The sequence below is a fragment of the Ovis canadensis genome, chromosome 3, assembly GCF_042477335.2.
Source record: "Ovis canadensis isolate MfBH-ARS-UI-01 breed Bighorn chromosome 3, ARS-UI_OviCan_v2, whole genome shotgun sequence".
In the NCBI taxonomy this organism is placed as follows: Eukaryota; Metazoa; Chordata; class Mammalia; order Artiodactyla; family Bovidae; genus Ovis; species Ovis canadensis.
Genome location: NC_091247.1, coordinates 218,882,044 through 218,901,296, shown reverse-complemented (window position 1 = coordinate 218,901,296; position 19,253 = coordinate 218,882,044). Strand labels below are relative to the sequence as shown.

Genomic DNA, 19,253 nt, shown 5'->3' with positions numbered 1-19,253 from the left:
GGCATGGTTAGTTTGATATATGTACATATGGTACGCAATACATATATTGTATATATGTATATATTGTATATAATACATATATAAATATGTGTATATATTATATTATTATATATGTATATATAATATATATGTATATATTATTTCATTTATTTGTTTCTCATGTCTTCTTTCTGATGCTATTTTAGGCCTTTTCAACTCCCTGTTCATCTGGACTGAACCAGGGGATACGCTGTTTTATACAGTATCTCTATCATTTATAATAGCAAGTCTCTTGTGGTTCCATTTTAAGACAGGAGCCCATAAGGCCGTAGAACTCCTGAGTCTAATGAATAGAAAGTAAACATTAAATTAAAGATAAAATTAAAAGTTGCCTAGAGTAGTGCTGTCTAGAAGAACAGCCTGGGGTGATGAGCGTCCTTGGTTACTCTCTGACCTGGCAGCCACGAGGCCCCGTCGCCCCCAAACTGTGTGCTGTCTCTCCGGGCCTTCCTTCCTTTGTTCCTCTCTGCCACCACCTCCGTGCCTCTCTGCGATCCTGGATGTCCCTCCCTGAGGGTCACTGACCCACTAGGTTCTGCTCAACGTGTCTGCTAGTGCCTGTCCCGGCCCCGGGCCCTGGCATTCACCCGGCTTTTTCTCTCTGTTGGTTTGGTTTGCGCTCAGTGCTGTGTGCTATATCCTGAGCTCTCAAAACACATTTGTGGAATGAATCAAGCTTTAAAAATCTGTTCTGTTCGGATGTTTTCTTTATTGTGTTTTTTCTTCTCCTCTCTTTCTTTCCCCTCCCTCTCTCCCTCCCTTCCCCCCACCTTTTTTTTTTTTTGAATAGTTGGCTGTTGGGTCTTTGTTGCTGCTCATGGGCTCTCTAGTTGTGGCCCACAGGCTTAGTTGCTCCTAGGCATGTGGGATCTTAGTGTCCTGTGCTGTGCTTAGTTGCTCAGTCATGTCCAACTCTTTGCGACCTCATGGACTGTAGCCTGTCAGGCTCCTCTTTCCATGGGGATTCTCTAGGCAAGAATACTGGAGTAGGTTGCCATGCCCTCCTCCAGGGGAATCTTCCCAACCCAGGGATGGAATCCAGGTCTCCTGCGTTGCAGGCAGATTCTTTACCAGCTGAGCCACCAGGAAAGCCTAAGAATACTGGAGTGGGTAGCCTATCCCTTTCCAGGGAATCTTCCTGATCCAGGAATCAAACCAGGATCTCCTGCATTGCAGGTGGATTCTTTAGTAGCTGAGTTACCAGGGAAGCCTGACCAGGGACCAGTTCCCCACCCAGGGGAGTCCCCTGCACTGGAAGGTGGATTCTTAACCACTGGACCCCCAGGGCAGTCCTCAGCTCCCAGACCCTCTGCAGGTGGAACTTAACACACTTTGCTGAGCAGGACCCCAGCCCTCACTTCCTCACAGATGGGTGATGACAAGTCATCTCTGAGAAGATTCGCTTTCTCGTGAATGGTGGGGAAAATGCTCTCTATCTTAGTATTTTGCAGGATTGTTGTCCTGATAAAACGCAAAGAAGGGTGTGAACACTTTGTGAAAAGTCTGAAGGCATAGAGGGGTAATTGAGAGCCACTATTTATGGAGCGCCCTGGAGTCTCATTTTCATTTAATCCCCTTATCAGCCCTGCACACGGCTCTTCTCATGTACATTTAGAGCGGAAGGAACTGAGGCTTAGAGAGCCTCTCAGTAAATAACCTGGGGTGGCGGGGGGGGGGAGTGGGGATGGGTAGAGAGTGGGATTCAAGCCAGAGCCTCCTGACCTGTACCCCTGCTCTTAGCCATGACTGCACCACTTCCCTGGATGTCGTCCTGATTGTTCCTCAAAGGTCGTGAGCCCATCCAGGACGGCGGCCCAGAAATATTTGTCTATTTGAAGCAGTGTGCAAAGCATCTTTGCTGATGCTGCCTGGTCTTGCTTTAATTAGAATGTGCAGCCGTGACCCACCCCTCCATCCCACCCCCCACCCCATCTGCCGCGGAGAAGTGGGAAAGGGTGCCATGGGTTTGATGAGGTTATTATGTCTTTCGTGTCTCATTGTGAGACTGTTTTGTTTAGATAACTTCAGCCCAGACACCTTCCTTTCCAGTCTCCTAAAGTTCCCCCACTCTCTGGTCACACTGGCCAGTGATCTTTCTCTTGCTCCCCTGACCCCTGGCCGCCCACAGAGCGCTGCGTGGAGTTCCAGAGGACCAATGGCTCTCTGAATGCGACCGCTGAGAACGCCACCTCTCCCGTCATCGAGTTCTGGGAGTAAGTGAGGCCCTTTCTCCCTTCACCCATTGTGGATTGATTGTCCAGGGTACGGGGGTGAGTTCAAACAGTGGTGACTCCACAGACGGCAAGGGACAAACTTCTGCTTCCTCCTTTGGTGGCCCCACCATCCAAGTGGCTTTTTCCTTTTGCCTGTATCTGTGGTTAATGCCGGACTGTCCTCAGGCCCGGCCTGCCTCTCTTCCCCCAGGGCCACCCCCATGAGTGTCCACCCTCCTCCCTAGCTCCTTGTCAGTTACCTCTACTGCCCCCCCCCGCCCCCCCAGATACTGACATTTACCTAAGACGTGATTCCTAACATCAAAGCATCTTCACAGTCCAGCGGAGAGAATATGTTTGCGTCCCCTTCTCTGGGTTCAGCTGCCTCGGCCTGGCAGAATAAGCTTACCCGGGGACAGTTTGTCTTTGCCTCCCTGTCTGTCTATCCCCATCTCTGGGCAAAGGTGAGCCTCACAGTCCAGAGTAAAGGAGCCGGTGAGCCTTTTTCAGATCAGAGCGAGAGGCTCAGCTCCGCTGCCTAGGGAGCTGAGGCCGGCAGCTCACCCCTTTCCCCAGGCGGCGGGTCCTGAAGATCTCAGAGGGCATCCAGCACCTGGGGGCCCTGCGCTGGGAGCTGGCCCTGTGCCTCCTGCTTGCCTGGGTCGTCTGCTACTTCTGCATCTGGAAGGGCGTCAAGTCCACGGGCAAGGTCTGTGTCAGAGAGCCCCGGGCCCCTCCCCTCCCGGGACCCTCTGCCCTTGCTGTGGGGCTCAGCCACCCAGGGGTTCCTCAAGTTGTACCTAGTCGGGGATGGGAGGGAATGACCCCACAAAGATTGCTTGGCGCTTGCTTGCTTGATTCTGTGCCTCTCCTGGGTTCAGTCACATGTCCTTCTATTTGGGGAAGTGAAATGGAAGAAAGAGAGGGAAGGGGAGACAGAGAGAGAGGTGGGGAGACAGAGAGAGGGAGGGGGAGACAGAGAGAGGGAGGGGGACACAGAGAGAGGGAAGGGGAGACAGAGAGGGAGGGGAGAGACAGAGAGGGGAAGGGGGACACAGAGAGGGGAAGGGGGACACAGAGAGCGGGAGGGGGAGACAGAGAGGGGGAGGGGGAGACACAGAGAGGGAGGGGGAGACAGAGAGGGGGAGGGGGAGACAGAGTGGGGAGGGGGAGACAGAAAGAGGGAGGGGGAGACAGAGAGGCAAGGGGAGACAGAGAGGGAGGGGGAGAGACAGAGAGAGAGGGGAGAGACAGAGGGGGAGGGGGACACAGAGAGGAAAAGGAGAGGCAGAGCCAGGGAGGGAGGCAGGATCTCGGAACACACCTCGTGTGTGGCGCATTGCCCACTGCACACAGTTCACGGTGCCTGCTTCATACAGCAGTGCTTCGGGGCTGTTCATCTTGACACAATTCTCAGCCACCTGAGGCCCGAGGGAGACGCCCTGCCTGGAGTGTGTCATACAGGGCAGCTCGAGTTATCCCTGACTCTGGCCCCCGAGGCCTCTGACCAGGCCGCCCTCCTAACTGGGCCGCACAGTCATGCTAAGCTCGTAAGCTCGGGGAGGACAGGGTCACGTGTGACATAGCTGTCGTCCCCAACGACCCTGGCCACAGTTCTAAGCCCCCTGTCGGGGGCATGCCTAAGTTCATTCAGTCACTCAATAAATATTTGCTGGGGATTGTGCGGGGGGAGCTGGAGGGAGGGAGGCAGGAGGTTGTGGCCAGAGGCAGAGGGCAGACAGGACTGAACAGCTGCGGGATGAGGGGTGAGCAGGAGCGGGGAGCAAGCGGGCTCTGTGACCTCTCCCGTGGGGTCGCAGCTCCTCCAGGCCCTCCCACCCCCCTCACGGCTTCCGTGTCTTTCCATCGCCTTGGCCCAGGTGGTGTACTTCACGGCCACCTTCCCTTACCTCATGCTGGTGGTCCTGTTGATTCGAGGGGTGACGCTGCCCGGGGCAGCCCAAGGAATTCAGTTCTACCTGTACCCAAACCTCACGCGTCTCTGGGACCCCCAGGTAAGAAAACACCGACAACGAGGGCTGCCCCTGTGTTCTGTATGGGCATCTCTGCTCCACTTCCAGCGTCCGCGGTGGGGGATATGTCCACACATCTGCTGGCAGCTGTGTGTGCTCCCTTGCTAGTTTCACAGCTGCCAGGGAGCCCAAGGGGTGTCCCTCGGGGGCTAAAGCTCCTAAAAGCCCTTCTCCAGGCTCTGCCCTGCCCCACCTCCCACCCCCGCTTGGCACCTCCTTTCACACTGGGCAGCCTCTCTCCCCTGACCCTCCGCCAGCCCTCTGCTTCCCGCTCTCTGCCCACACGGCCCACCCCTGGCCGTGTCCCCGGCCCCGCCTGGAGCCAGCTGGCTGGTGTTGAGTTTCCTGCCTGCTGTCCGGAGGGCTGCACCCCGCCTCCCTGTCCCTCCCGGCTCTTCCTTCAGGTCCACCCTCCAGGAGTGGGTGCTTGCTGACCGGGGATTTGGACAGCAAGGCCTGTTGTGAGAAGCCTCTGCCGGCTTCCCGCCTCCTGTTTGCCCACCGTTTTGAAGGGCCTCCCAGGTGGCGCTAGTGGTAAAGAACTGGCCTGTCAATGCAGGAGGCTAGGATTATATCCCCGGGTCGGGAAGATCTCCTGAAGGAGGGCGAAGCAAACTGCTCCAGCATTCTTGCCTGGAGAGTCCCATGGACAGAGGAGCCTGGCGGGCTACAGTGCATGGGGTCACAAAGAGTCAGACAGGACTGAGCGACTCAGGATGCGTACGCATGCAAAGCCAGGAGGTGCAGAGGTGGAAGAGGCCATGGGCGAGGGAAACCCAGAGCCCTACACACCGGGCTATCCCCTGCCCCCATCCCCCCAGCAAAGGTCACCTCCCGGGAGCCTCCTTTGCTCGGTGGGGAGGGGCCATGTCCCTGAAAGTGTCAGGGCAGACCAGCAACCAGACAGCTTTTCTAACATTTTAACAGTAAAGGCAGTGGCATTGTCTTGCCAAGGGGCAAGGGGGGCAGGAGAGGAGGGAACAGCCCCTCCCCCAGCTCCTTTTGAGGTGGGGACATCCCCACAGAGGCAGTGGCTCCCCTTGTTCCTTGTGCAGAGGTTGGGGTGACTGTTCTCCAGCCTGCCTCCCCCCACTGGATGGACTACAAGCTCTTCCACCCTGGGTCCTGGGGTCGCTGTGGCCCCCAGAAACAGCCAGAGCATTCGAGCCCAGACACTGCCCCAGCCCAGCCAGACCATTCGAGCCCAGACACTGCCCCAGCCTCGGCCCTGGGGTTCCTTCACGGCCTCTGGTGGGATGTGAGCGTGCCCTCCTGTACTCGTTTCTGAGACAGATCGAGACAGACGCAGCTGCCTCATCTCCACCTGGGCCCGAGGGTGCAGTCGGGCTGGGGAGCCAAACTGTAGAATGGCAGCTGCCGAAGCTAGAAAACCCCAGACGTCATCTGTGCACACTCCTCGCAGCACGGATGAGCAGACGGGGCCCAGGCTCACATGGAAGTAACAGCAGGCCGAGACCCACAGGGGACCCTGTGGTGGGACCAGGCAGCAAGCTGGAGGCGGTGGAGCAGCAGAGCTGGGCAAGACCTGGGGGGAGAGGAGCCAGGTGTGGGTCTGGCGTGGATCCTTCATGCGGGAGGAGCTGCTGTGGTTCTGGAGCGCAGCGTGGACTGGTGGCTGAGCCACAAGGTGTCTTTGCTTGGGGGTCAGGCAGGAAGAAGGAGGGGTGACAGACAGGGAGACGGGCAGGTGGAATGAAAGAAGAAAGGGAGACAGGGTCCAGAATCTCTGATACTGACTGGTGGCTTTCCTGATCGATGCCATGTTCGTGCTGACCAGCAGTGCGTAGCTGACAACTGCTGAGCACCTGCCACAGCCCTGGCGTCGTTAAGAGATTCATGTGTACTATTTCAGCTCATCCTCACCATAAATCAGTGAAGTATCCCCACCGTTGTTAGTTGTTATTGTTATTAAGTTGCTCAGTGTGTCTGACTCTTTGCGACCCCATGGACTGCAGCACACCAGGCTCCCCTGTCCTTCAACATCTCCCGCAGTTTGCTCAAACTCGTATCTGTTGAGTCAGTGATGCCATCCAACCATCCCTTCCTCTGTCGTCCCCTTCTCCTCCTGCCTTCAATCTTTCCCAGCATCAGGGTCTTTTCCAATGAGTCAGTTCTTCTCATCAGGCGGCCAAAGTATTGGAGTTTCAACTTCAGCTCAGTCCTTCCAATGAGTATTCAGGACTGATTTCCTTTAGGATTGACTGGTTCTATCTCCTTGCTGTCCAAGGGACTCTTGAGCGCCTTCTCCAGCACCACATATAACAGCTGGCGGCAAATATGAAGGAGGACCAGAAAGCATGCAGCTCTGAGAGTTAAAAGGCCATAATTCTGCGTCTGGCTACTGCAGGGATGAAGACCTCTTTCAGTCTCCTCTCCAGGACACTGTCCTTCCAACCCCGGGCAGCTTCAGGCCATGCAGGGAGCCGATGCCCTCAGAGTCCTCCGAGGCCATGGTTTCCAGAGCCAGGCTTGGTCCTGAGCTCGTGAGCAGCCATGTTAGCTGCTGGTCCTGGCCTTCTGCAGGGCGGGATGTCCCGGCCAGAGTGCTAATCAAATCCAGTTGGCGTTTCCCAGGAAGTGTGACGGTTCCAACCTGCATTTGGCTGGCACTTGAGAAAGGCGCAAAATTCCTGCAGCACAAAGACCAGAGCGTCTCTGTCTGTCAAGCTCAGTCTGGGAGCAGAAGCCAGGCAGAGACACGACTGGGTTTCTCTGTCTGCCAGGTTGCTGTGCGGTGGCTGGGCTACCGCCTCTCCCGGGCTCCCCAGCACCGACTCTGTCCCACTGGGGAGCAGCCGTGGGGGCCCCGCTGGTGCGTGTGCTGGTCAGGCTCTGTTTATTTCCCTCATCCACCCTGACCCTTTTTGTCTGTCCATTGCACTCTGGTAGCTCGGTAAGGACAGGGTCTGGGGACAAGGTGTCCAGAGAACCCTTGTTGGACATCTTAAATTTCTGTGTTAAGCTATTCTCGGGAGGGTTTATTTCAGGGGGAGGTTGGAGCCATTAATTAGAATGAGGCTTTTTATTTGATGTCGCACATTGAGACCTAGGGAACCTGGAAGGCAAGTTGCTTCTTTAGAATGACACAACAGCAAATAACCCACTGTGCTGTGCTGTGCTTAGTCACGCAGTCGTGTCTAATTCTTTGTGACCCCCCAGGCTCCTCTGTCCATGGGGATTCTCCAGGCAAGAATACTGGAGTGGGTTGCCATGCCCTTCTCCAGGGAAATCTTCCAACCCAGGGACTGAACCCAGGTCTCTTGCATTGCAGGTGGATTCTTTATCATCTGAGCCACCAGGGAAGCCCAAGAATACTGGAGTGGGTAGCCCATCCCTTCTCCAGGGAACTTCCCGTCAGGGAACTTCCCGACCCGGGGATTGAACCAGGGTCTACTGCATTGCAAGCGAATTCTTTACCAGCTGAGCTACCAGGGAAGCCCTGAGGTGGGATAGGGAACTAGTGTTTTTTTATGTATTAGGCATTTGACATACACTATTTTATTTTTATTTGTTATTTTACACATTTTATCTATTAATATACCCCCTTTTTATTTCACTTATTATTACCATTTTCATGATGAGGCTAGTGAGGTTCAGAGAGGTTAAGTGACCCGCCTAAGGTCACACAGAAAGTAAGGAACAGAGTTAGGAAATGAACTCAGTTTGACTCCAAAGCCCAGGCTTTTTCTGTTCCGTAATTGCCTTTCTGAAAATAGTAAATATAGTAGTTCTTGGGGTTGGACTCTGGGTTGAAAAACATCTTTCCTGGATCTTCTAGAAATTTCTCTCTTCCCCTGTCCCCTACTCCAAGACCTCTTTTTAACCCACACGTGGCCAAGTTTTTTTCACACCTGTTTTGTCAGGCAGTCTTCTGTGCCAGCCAAGCTCATGGAGCTTTGTTCTGGAAACCAGGGCTCCTGCACCAGGCAGGTGGCAGCTGGGCTTCGGCGGGAACAGAATGGCTTGCTCTGCTGTCCTCCGGCCCTTCCCCACTCTGCCCCCAGCCTGCGTCTCCCCTACCCCAGCAGGCCAGCCCAGAGCAGCTGCAAGCCAACTCACTAGCCAGGGGCCTGTGTCACAGTTGCAGGGCTGACCCCTGCACTCTGAACCCTCAGGCCTTCTGCTTCCTTTTCCTCCTTTCTCATCAACCTCTCCTCCCAGCTCGATCTGCGTGTGTCCCCCGAGGGCGAGGTGAACAGCCGAGTCACAGTTTTCCTTTATTTCTTCTTCCCAAGCCCAAGTTCGAAATACTTCCTAACATTGGGATCTGCCCGTGGGCAACCGTGGGAATGTCTCCAAGGAAACAGAGAGTTTCCCATGTGGACCGTGGGCCCTGCCAGGTGTGGGAGTGGACCTCCAGGGCCCGAGGCTGGGCCAGGTCCTGGATGACCTGCCTGGAGAGACCTCCCTGATTCTTTCTTTTTATTTATTTAATATTTTATTTTGGCTTTGTCAGGTCTTAGTTCCTGGAGGAGGAAATGGCAACCCACTCCAGTATTCTTGCCTGGAGAATCCCATGGACAGAGGAGCCTGGTGGGCTACAGTCCGTGGGGTCGCAGAGAGTGGGACACAACTGAGCGACGGAGCGCACAGAGCAAGTCTTAGTTGTAGAACGTGGGGTTTCTTTCTACCGCATCACGCGGGCTCGCTCTTTGCAGCACAGACTCTTCAGTTGTGGCCCACAGGCTTAGTTGCTCCAAAGCATGTGAGATTTTAGTTCCCCAACCGGGAACCGAACCCGTATCCCCCCACATTGCCAGGTAGATTCTTAACCACCAGACCACCAGGGAAGTACCCCCTTATCCTTTCTTTTCGAGCTCAGAGCCTCTTGCCTCACTGACCCACCCCTGAGGTTGCGATAATGAAGGGAGCGGACGAGTGGCCTTCAGACCAGAGACCACTGGGTTTCCTGGAGGACGCTCCTCTCAGTCTCTGGGGCAGTTTCAGAAGAGGAAAAGGTTTGAGACGCTGCAAAGGAGGCCCCAGACTCCCTGAGGCATGACCTCCACCTGGGGTGTCCACTGAGTTTTGTAGTGCCCACCCTGGTACCCCCCGCTCGGCTTCTCTCATGCCTGCCCTTTCCTTCTCCAGCTTCCAAAATAAATCCCGAGGCCCCCCTCCCCTCTCCCCATCATCATTTCCCCTGAGGTTTAAGAAACTTTCCCTGAGGTGGTCGACCTTGCCTGCTAGCTCTTTTCTGGCCCTGCCCCCTTGGGGGTCTTCCTTTGTGCTTCTTGCTGAGGACCCCCTGCCCCAAGTGGCAGCTCCTGCCTCCCAAATGCCCTTGGAGTCCTGATGGGCAGGAGGCACAGATGGTCAGGCATAGCCCCCATCTCTTCACCCTCTTTCCTGTCTGTCTCCAGCCCTGCACAAGTGGAAAGAGAGCAGGAGGCAAGAGAGCCGGGGTGGACTCCAGTTCTCAGAGGCTGGAAGGCAGGGATCCCCACTTCTGGGCTATACACTGGGGTTCCCCAGGAGGCTCTGAAACCACACAGGATTCTGGGTTCTGCTCGCCTAGTTCAGGGTCTCAGCTGGTATGCTGGTTGAGGAATGTGTGTTCTGAGGCAGTCAGCTGGCATGGGGTCCCTCGGACCTGTCAGAGCACCAAGGAAAGGGGGCATTTTTGGGGAGTGAGAGCAGGAGCAAGGGAGGTTGAGGGTGGTTGTGGTGGTTAGGGAGGCAGGTGGGGTGGGCAGGGGCTGAGGGGCTGTGGACACAAGCAGCTGAGGCTTTGGTGCCCGTGGGCACAGGAGCCTGATTTTAGCGGAAGGACAGCAGGGACCTGTTTGGGGGCTACTATGGAGGGTGAGACCAGAAGTGGGGACCCCGCCACCAGCCTGGCGATGTCCGTGGCCACAGCTCGGTGCTCACGTCCCCTGAAGGCAGGAGGTGCCTGGGGAGGGTCTGTGGCCCCAGGACCCCCACCTCCTGTGGATCTGCAGCCTTGCCGAGCCCCGTTTGCCTTGATCTTCTTTCTCTTTGGGATGTTATTCTAGCTGTGAAATCTAAATCACAGCGTGCACAGGCCGGGCCGGCAGCTGAGATAATAAGAGGGACAGCTGCGCCCTGTGTTTACTGAGCGCCGTCTTCCCCCAGGAGCACACAGCCCCTTCGAGATGACATCTCTTCCCCCTCTGGATGTTTTGCGAGCGGAGGATCCCTCCTCTGTTTTCAGAGGGTTTTGAGGCATGTGGGACACACGGCCGTGAAGGCTCAGACATTGAGGACCCACATCCCCAGAAAGACTCTCCTGGGTTCCTTCCAAACTGGGCACATCATCCGGAGTCTGGGGTGGGAGAAAGTGGGGGCTGAGCCCCGGGCTTTGTTTCCATTACAGCAGCACGGGCCCAGCCTCACTTGCTGTTTCTGCTTGTTTGTTTTTTGTTTTGTATCTGACTGCCCCGGGCCTTAGTTTCAACATGAAGATTTTTTTTTTTTTTTTTTGGCGGCATGTGGGATCTAGTTCCCTGAGCAGGGATTGAACCCAGGCCACCCCCCCTGCATTGCGAGCTGGGAGTCTTAACCACTGGACACCAGGAAAGTTCCCAGGCCTCACTTGGTTCTATGGCACCTGCCCACCAACCTCCATCGTGGGTCCTTTAGTCCTGATGCCCATGCCACCCCAGTGGTGCCCAAGACACCCCATCTAGAGGCCCAGGAAGTCGAGCCCATTGGGACAGCATGGTCTGGGGGCTCTCTGCCCCGGCTGAGGGCAGGGCTCGGTATCTCCAGCCTGGCTCGGCCGTGGGCCTGTGGGCACCTCGGAGGGGCAGCTTTCTTGCCTTTTCTCTGTGTAGGTGTGGATGGACGCGGGCACCCAGATCTTCTTCTCCTTCGCCATCTGCCTAGGGTGCCTGACGGCCCTGGGCAGCTACAACAAGTATCACAACAACTGCTACAGGTGAGTGGGTGCGGGGCCTGGGCACCTGCCCCTCCAGGTGTGCCAGGTCAGGGGCGATCCCTACACCCCACCTGCCTTCACCCCACTCTCCAGTCAATCTGCCAGGGCTGCCAGGTGGGTGAGAGGAGCCGGGGGCAGCACGGGCAAGCGATTGCTCCCTGGAGGACGGGATAACTGAGGTTGGCTGGGAAACCCAGCCCCGGGCTCATGTAGAGGGCAGTGGGCGCCGGTAGGCAAGCAGATCTGCCCGGGAGTGAGTCACACAGAGCAGCCCAGGCCCGCCTGCTCTGGTCCCTCCCCATGGCTCCTGAGGGCCCACCTGGGTTATGTCAGAGAATTTAAGCCAGTTTTAGTATTAGCTAAACAAAATCACATCATGCATTTCAAAATCGAAACTTAGGTGGATAAGGAACATCTGTAGCCTGGGTGCCCCTCTCCCCTTCATTAACGTGCGGGCTGGGCTGAGTCACGAGGGTGGTGTCCCAGGAGGCACGGTGATGGCACGGTGGGAGAGGGAGGCTGTGTGTCCGTGGGTGAGGTTCAGACCCTGTTACTCGCTTGGGGCCTCACTCTTCCAGGATGACTGTGGGTCAGTCCAAGTCTGAGCCCATGGAATCGGGGCTCAGGACCAGCCCCTTAGGTGTACTCCGCCTGTGCTGGACGCGGTGTCCAAGGGTGTCCCTTGGGTTCCCTGGTCCTGGCCAGAGGAGCTGGGAGCCCCGCTGACCGTCTGTTCCCTGCCCCGCCCTGCCCACAGGGACAGCATCGCGCTCTGCTTCCTCAACAGCGGCACCAGCTTCGTGGCCGGGTTTGCCATCTTCTCCATCCTGGGCTTCATGTCCCAAGAGCAGGGGGTGCCCATCTCTGAGGTGGCTGAGTCAGGTGGGTGGTGTTTTGGGGGCTGGGGGGCCCAAGACAGGCGACTCCGTGAGCTTTGTCTGAACCTTCGCCAGCCCACTGGGATTTACAGGCGTTTCTGCTGTCCCCTACACACTGGGTGACCTTTCAGTGGCTGCGTCCTGGAAAGATGTGGGGTGGACTTAAGCAGCAATTCCAGCTTCAAAGGGCAAACAGGTGTGCAGAGAACATCTTCCTTCCACACCCGCCTCCAGTTCCTCACCGTGGAGGCAATCAGTGTCATCAGGCTCATGGTTTCCCTCCAGAAGTGGTTTAGTCTTTTAAGAGAAAAAGAATACACATATGTCTATAGGTACACATTCACACACACATACATATTACTGTTTCTGCTTGTTACATCTTGTAACAACCAGTTGCTAAGGTGCGGTATACAGTCCTGCATTCTGCCCTGTCTTGTACCCTTTAAAGTGTGTCTCAGAGGTAAGTTAATTACCGGCACATGGCTTTCCTCCTTTAAGTGCCTGACCCTCACCCCCACCCCCATCCCTGCAGCACTGCTGTTGCTTTTAAATAAAATCACAGATGGTCCCCTATCTGGGTAAGTGGCCAGCATTTGCCTTGTACACCCTCTAGGGCCGTGGACCACCTGCTTGCACCTGTAACAAGATGATTTTGATCATGGGGCTCACAAGCTCCCCCATCACACAAGGTGCCGAGCACCAGATAACTGACATCATGGGTTCTTATTAAGAACGATCGCGTTTCTCTGTTACAAAGCGCTGCCCTGTGCCAGGCGAGGTGCTGAGTGTTTGCGGTGACTTGTGATGGAGAGAGGTGCTGAGCGTTTGCGGTGATGCGTGATGGAGAGAGGTGCTGAGCGTTTGCGATGACTTGTGCTGGGCGAGGTGCTGAGTGTTTGCGGTGACGCGTGATGGAGAGAGGTGGGGCGGGGGCGGGCCCTGGCAGCATGGGAAGCAGGCTAGGAGCTGACCGTCGTCCCGGCCCCCGGGTCTTGCTCTTCCTTTTAGACAAAATCGGACGCGGTCAGAGTGTTATGGCCGTAGATGTGCCCTTCCTTTCAAAGGCAGCTCCCTATGGATGAACGGGTGCTGGCATGTGACTCTGTTCTTGCCATCTGAGCCAGCTGAGGGCAACAGGAAGTGTTTGAGAGGATGGGGCGGTGGGGGTGGGGGGGTTGGGGGGGCGCGGTAACATGACACCCAATGACAGCTCGCTTGTTTTTGGTCAAGAGAAAAAGCAGTGCAGAGATGCAGAGGTGGCCAGCAGTGCCAGACTCAATCTAGTATTGCCTTACGGTCGCACGAAGGCTCCATGTCCTTCACCTCCCCCACTCTCCCTTTTACACTGGGACAACCAGCTCCACAAACATCTGTGAGCTCTTTTTAAGTATGAAACCTCTGGTTTGGAGCTATAGATCTGGAGAGTGAGCGCTGAGGATTTGGCGGTAAAACTTATAGAAATGTGGGTGAAATAGACCCCTTCCTATTTTCCAAAACCCTTTAAAATGCACCAGCCTTTATGTTCTCCTCCTGCCCCGAGAAAACAGCGGGCGGTACCTTGAAGAGCAGGGATCAGGTCGGGGTCTGGGTGTCTTCTTCTGGGCCAGGACAGTGGTGGGGGTGGCTAGCTTCAGGGCTCCCGCTGTCCTGTGTCCCACACCGGGACGCCTGCCTGGGGGTGGCACTGCGTGTCCCTCTCTCCCTGCACAGGCCCCGGCCTGGCCTTCATCGCCTACCCCCGGGCTGTGGTGATGCTGCCCTTCTCGCCCCTCTGGGCCTGCTGCTTCTTCTTCATGGTCGTTCTCCTGGGACTGGACAGCCAGGTATCAAGAGAGATGGCCACTCAGAGCCTGAGAGGCAGTGGTGTGCATAGGTTGGGGGTGGGGAGCAGCGGGCTTGTTCCCCAACACTGAACCTGATGCCCTGAAGGCCCTTAAAACAGCTGGGGGCTGGGCGCGTGTCAGGCGGCGATGCCCTTCCAGGGACCAAGGGGAGCTTTGGAGGGTAGGTCCAACCCCAACCATGCAGGGGCCGCTCTGGACTGTCAGGAGGCAGGCAGGGCTGCCCCTGGGAGCGATGAGCCAGAGCTGTTTGACGGAGCTTCTCGTGGGAGGCGCTTGCCGTCCAACTCCTCGCCCTCTCGTCCAGTTCGTGTGCGTGGAAAGCCTGGTGACGGCGTTGGTGGACATGTACCCCCGTGTGTTCCGCAAGAAGAACCGGAGGGAGGTCCTCATTCTGGGGGTGTCTGTCACCTCATTCCTCGTCGGGCTGGTCATGCTCACAGAGGTGAGGGAGTGGGGGCTTGCAGGTGGGTCCTGGGGAGGAGAAGAAGCCAAGGGTGGGGGTCACTGTCCTCCCAGCAGGGGAAGCAGCTGCTGTGATGCCAGGTCTCTGCTGTCTGGGCTTCAGAGCCTGGGGTCTGGTCCTTTCCCAGCCTGGGAAGCACTGAACATCTAGCTCTGGTCATGGCTGAGGGATGCTTTGGCTCCCCGGATGCTGAGAAGTATAGAAAGCCTGGGTGGGAAAATCAAAAGGGTCTAGTACAGTTGGACTGGGAAAAACTGCATCCAGCAAGACCCCATGAGTTCCCAGGCAGCTGACCCAAGTTCCAGGGACAGACTTCAAAGGCAGTAAAGGGAGCCCTAGGGTGGGTGACATCCCGGGTGACATCTCAGGGGAGAAGGCAGGAGATGGAACTTGTAGCCTGAACATACCCAGGACGGCCCCTATCTTGACCTTCTGCCAAAAACGCACACTATTCGTGGACTCTGTGTCACCCCCTGCTTGTTCTCAGGGTTGAGCTAACAATGGCTGTTTCAGCTCTCTTTCCCGAAACAATGAGAAGCCCCTATCCTCGTCACATGTCTGCCTAGAGCCTTACAGCTTACCAGCCAGGCTCTCCTGTGATCCTCCCCGCCTCCTCTCCATGCCCCGAGGGTGCCCGTCTCCTCGGTAAGGCTCCGTCTCTCTCCCTCCCGGGCAGGGCGGTGTGTACGTCTTCCAGCTCTTTGACCACTATGCGGCCAGCGGCATGTGCTTGCTGTTCGTGGCCATCTTCGAGTCCTTCTGCGTGGCGTGGGCCTACGGTGAGTGACTCTCCCCTTGGTCCTGACCCTGGCACTCACCTCTGCCCAGGGCTCTCAGACAAAGGAGACACCACTGCTCACAACCACTTTTCCCTGGCCCAACCTCAAAATAAAAAAAAATCTCAAGAATCCGACATGGCCCCCAAGAGGTGGTCTTGTGCACCCTCCTAATGATGGCTGCCCCCGGCCCACCCTGGGGGACCATATCACGTCTTATCCAAAGCTTTTCAGCCTTTAACAACCTCGATCATCAGAAAATCCCTGCCTTGGCCCAAGCCGAGTTCTGCCTGCTGCTGTTTATGTCTGTGAATTCCAGGCAAGAGTCAGCTCCCAGGGCAATCAGAGAAGACATCCACCACGTCTTTTCCTGACCGGTCCTTGCCCTTCCTGGTCACTGTGGTCCCTGTCCCGATGCTTCAGATGCTAGACGGTCCTTTCTCCCCCTCCCTCGTCTCCTTCATGGCAGGAGCCGGGCGCTTCTATGACAATATCGAGGACATGATTGGGTATAGGCCGTGGCCTCTCATCAAATACTGTTGGCTCTTCCTCACACCGGCTGTGTGCACAGTAAGACAAGCTCCGGAGGAGAAACCAGATGAAGGGAGAGAGGCGGTGGTCCAGGAGGGTAATGGGCCCTTACCCTAGAAGGGACTTCTCTGTGGGGACTGAAAATCCTTTAGAGGTTTCATTCATCCTCCTGTTGGGTTCTGCAAAATTCGAGCCAGATAGCTTCTTCCCATTTCACAGAAGTATAAACTGAGGGCCAGGACAGCCGGCTCGACCTACTCCACAATGTGAGTCTAACGTGGGGCAGATGCCTCGGGCTGCTGAGATGATACTCACTGATAAAGTCCAGTGATGACAATAGCAGTTCTAGAACATTTAGCTTCCTGCTGGGCGCAGAGTGCATCACACATTTAATCAGTCCTCACAAGAACCCCATGAAGTTAAGAATAACCGCTGCATTCGCTTCTCAGGTGAAACTGAAGCCCCGGAGGTTAAGCAGTTCACTGGAGCCGGAAGGTGGCCGAGGGTTGGGGCTCAAGCCCAGGCAGCCTGGCTTGGAGTCTGGGCCTGAGCTCCCAAGCACCACTGCTTTGGCTTTTCCTGGGTCCGCAGCGCCCCTGAACACCCACTGTGCTGATGACAGGCCAGGGGATGGAGGCTCCACCCCTGCGCTCCAGGTGCTCACAGCTGGGCACCAAGTCCCACCTGAGGGCCAACCACGCGTAGAGACGCCCAGGGGCGCGGGGACCCTGCAGAGACAGAGTAGGCGCCTTGGAAATACCTCCCCAGGCGTATGGATTTTGAGCAGTCTGTGGATGGAGGCTGGAGGTAGACTGGCCCAGCTGGGTTGGGGACCCATGCTCCCCCAGCCCCGTCTCTCCCACTCTCACCCTCAGGCCACCTTCCTCTTCTCCCTGATCAAGTACACCCCGCTGACCTACAACAAGAAGTACAAATACCCGTGGTGGGGCGATGCCCTCGGCTGGCTCCTGGCCCTCTCCTCCATGGTCTGCATTCCTGCCTGGAGCTGCTACAAACTCAGCACCCTCAAGGGCTCATTCAGAGAGGTAGGAAGATGGAGGGGAGAAAAGAGTCAGAGGACGAGCTGGTGGCTCGTTCTTGCTGACAGGTGGCAGCCTGCCTAGGTAGAGGGTGGTGCACAGGAGGGCCAGGGGTCCTGACGTGGGCATCGGGGAGGGACAGACGGAGTGCTAACTGTCTCAGAAAGAGACAGGAGGCCGCCAAGACGCCGCTGTGGTTACCGGGAGGGCGTCTGTGTAGCAGGAGGCACGCACACAGCAGCGAAGAGGGCTGCTGCCCCCTCATCCCCTGTCTCCAGCTCACGACAGACCCCACTCTGCTCACAGAGAGTTCGCCAGCTCCTGGGCCCAGCCGAGGACCTTCCCCAGGGGCACCGAGAAGGACCCTCCGCCCCGGCCACACCCAGGACATCACTTCTCATCCTCACAGAGCTGGAGCCTCACCGCTAGAGGCCAGGCCCTGGGTGGTCCAGTGAGCCTGGCTGTGGGCACGATTACGACTACGGAAGGAGCACACAGAAGCAGCCCTCTGTGTTTCTCCAGGCTCCCCGCCCCTGCTCGGGAAGGGGTGGGGGCGGGGCAGGCAGAGACTAGACAAGATAATAGGGGACATTTTAGAACCCGGTTCTGAGCTGGGTGCCAATTTCCCTGCTCCAGGGGTGGCTGGACGGATGAGAAGGGCCAGGATCAAAGGCAAACCCTTTGAGAGGGGCCTGGGGAGTCTGGGGAAGGGGCGAGAGCTCTGTTTGGCTTCCCTTCATTCCATTAAATCCACGTTCTTCCCACCACCTGCTAGCGGGTCCGTCTGGTTTCTGCCCCCTACCCTTGCTGCCCTCCCCACCTCCTCACCCACCCTGTCCGCTGTTTCTCCTTCCCACATTGAGTGGGGTCTCTCCTTGTGGACCAGGAGCAGAGGGGCTGCTGTAGGAGACGGGGGTGGGGCCCAGCCAAGGTCCTCTGTCCCCAGGCCCTTGGCCAGAGGGGCTGTCTCCCCTCTGTCCACACCCCCATCCGTCCCCTCTCCCCATCCGTCCGCTCTCCCAGGTCCCTTCCCCCCTCCTTCACTCTGGAATAGGAAAGGAGATGGAAGGGAGAAGGAGTTCTTATTAGAGGAAGGAGGATGAGAGTGGCTGGGCTTCTTTCCGCCCGATTTCCCCCCGCCGAGTCCTGCCTGCCCAAATTGCACACCGCACTGGGCATCGTGCGGCGGGTTCTAGACACGGACGGATAGTCCTCGCAGCTCCGGCGGAGCAGGCCACTACCCGTCTCGGCCAGCAGAGGGCGCCACCTCCTCGGTGCCGCCCCGCCTCTCCGCTCTCAGGATGGATGCGGACTTGGTAATCAGGACGCGGCCTCGAGGTGGGTCTAGGGGACCTCCGCGGGCTGCCGGGCCTGAGCGCTCAGAGGCGTCCAGAGAGGAGCCAGGTGGGAGGCAGAGCCTGTGCGACCTCGGGGTCAGCGGGCCTGACTTTGGCCCCGCAGCGCCCACAGGTGTGCTCTGCAACCTGGCGCTTGGCAGGTGAGTGGAGCAGGAGCCTGTCCTGGGGGCCTCCAAGGATTCTTAGCCATGCAGCCAAGTGCACAGAGTTTCCTGAGTGATTTTCTTAGCTTTTTAGTGAGCCTGCTGCTGCTGCTGCTAAGTCACTTCAGTCGTGTCCGACTCTGTGCAACCCCACAGACGGCAGCCCACCAGGCTCCCCCGTCCCTGGGATTCTCCAGGCAAGAACACTGGAGTGGGTTGCCATTTCCTTCTCCAATTCATGAAAGTGAAAAGTGAAAGGGAAGTCGCTCAGTCATGTCCGACTCTTCGTGGCCCCATGGGCTGCAGCCCACCAGGCTCCCCTGTCCCTGGGATCTGCCAGGCAAGAGTACTGGAGTTGGGCACCATCCCCTTCTCCCTTTAGTGAGCCTACTAGTGGGAAAATGCGCTGAAGTCCTCAGGTTTTATTCTTTGTTATTGTTAGGAGGGTTTATTAAAATCAGTGACGGCAGCTCATTTGTGGACAGTGGCTGCTGCCCCCACCCCACACCCGTGTGCCAGGTGCAACCCAGTCCTAAGATGGGAGAAATAGTTTGCTAGAGGAACTTGTGGGTCTCCAGATATACACGTGGAGTCTTTGCCCAGCTGAGGACATTTCCAGGACACAAACTACGGGGTGCTGTGCTCAGGACACGTGAGGAGCAAAAACGGACATCTCTTTAAGGACAAAGGAAGACAACCGCTATGAAAGAAAAGCAGTCTCTGCGAAAGAATAAGTGGGCTTGGGAGGGACCCCGAGGATCCCAGGACAGGGGTCTGGGAAGACCCAGGGAGGGAGGCAGGCAGTTCAGTCATGGTGATCTGACCCTGAGTTGGGAGCTTCGCTGATGGTGGATGGAGTTGGAAAATAACTCACTGGCACAAGATCCACAGATGTGGGTTCTGGTCTTCTCCTGCCTCACACCTGCTGTGTTCTTGGTGGAATTCAGGTCTTCATTTTTTGCAGACAGAGATGATACTGGGCACCTCAGCCACACACAGCTTTGTGGTGGCTG

The 19,253-nt window shown here is 56.7% G+C and overlaps 1 protein-coding gene across 5 annotated transcripts in view; it reads left to right on the top strand.

The window, feature by feature from the left end:
- Positions 1–17,506, top strand: part of SLC6A13 (solute carrier family 6 member 13) — a 38,793-nt gene extending 21,287 nt beyond the window's left edge. Inside the window, exons 5-15 of one of the 5 annotated variants that reach the window (XM_069581558.1) lie at positions 2,168–2,252; positions 2,829–2,961; positions 4,133–4,267; positions 11,104–11,207; positions 11,965–12,089; positions 13,796–13,908; positions 14,234–14,371; positions 15,069–15,171; positions 15,638–15,738; positions 16,575–16,745; positions 17,046–17,506. In XM_069581558.1, coding sequence (XP_069437659.1) covers positions 2,168–2,252; positions 2,829–2,961; positions 4,133–4,267; positions 11,104–11,207; positions 11,965–12,089; positions 13,796–13,908; positions 14,234–14,371; positions 15,069–15,171; positions 15,638–15,738; positions 16,575–16,745; positions 17,046–17,168 — 1,331 coding nt within the window. In that variant the 3' untranslated portion in view covers positions 17,169–17,506. Of the gene's footprint in view, positions 1–2,167; positions 2,253–2,828; positions 2,962–4,132; positions 4,268–11,103; positions 11,208–11,964; positions 12,090–13,795; positions 13,909–14,233; positions 14,372–15,068; positions 15,172–15,637; positions 15,797–16,574; positions 16,746–17,045 lie in introns of all 5 variants that reach the window. The other 4 variants (XM_069581559.1, XM_069581557.1, XM_069581556.1 and 1 more) reach the window with 4 other exon arrangements.
- The last annotated feature ends 1,747 nt before the right edge of the window (positions 17,507–19,253 follow it).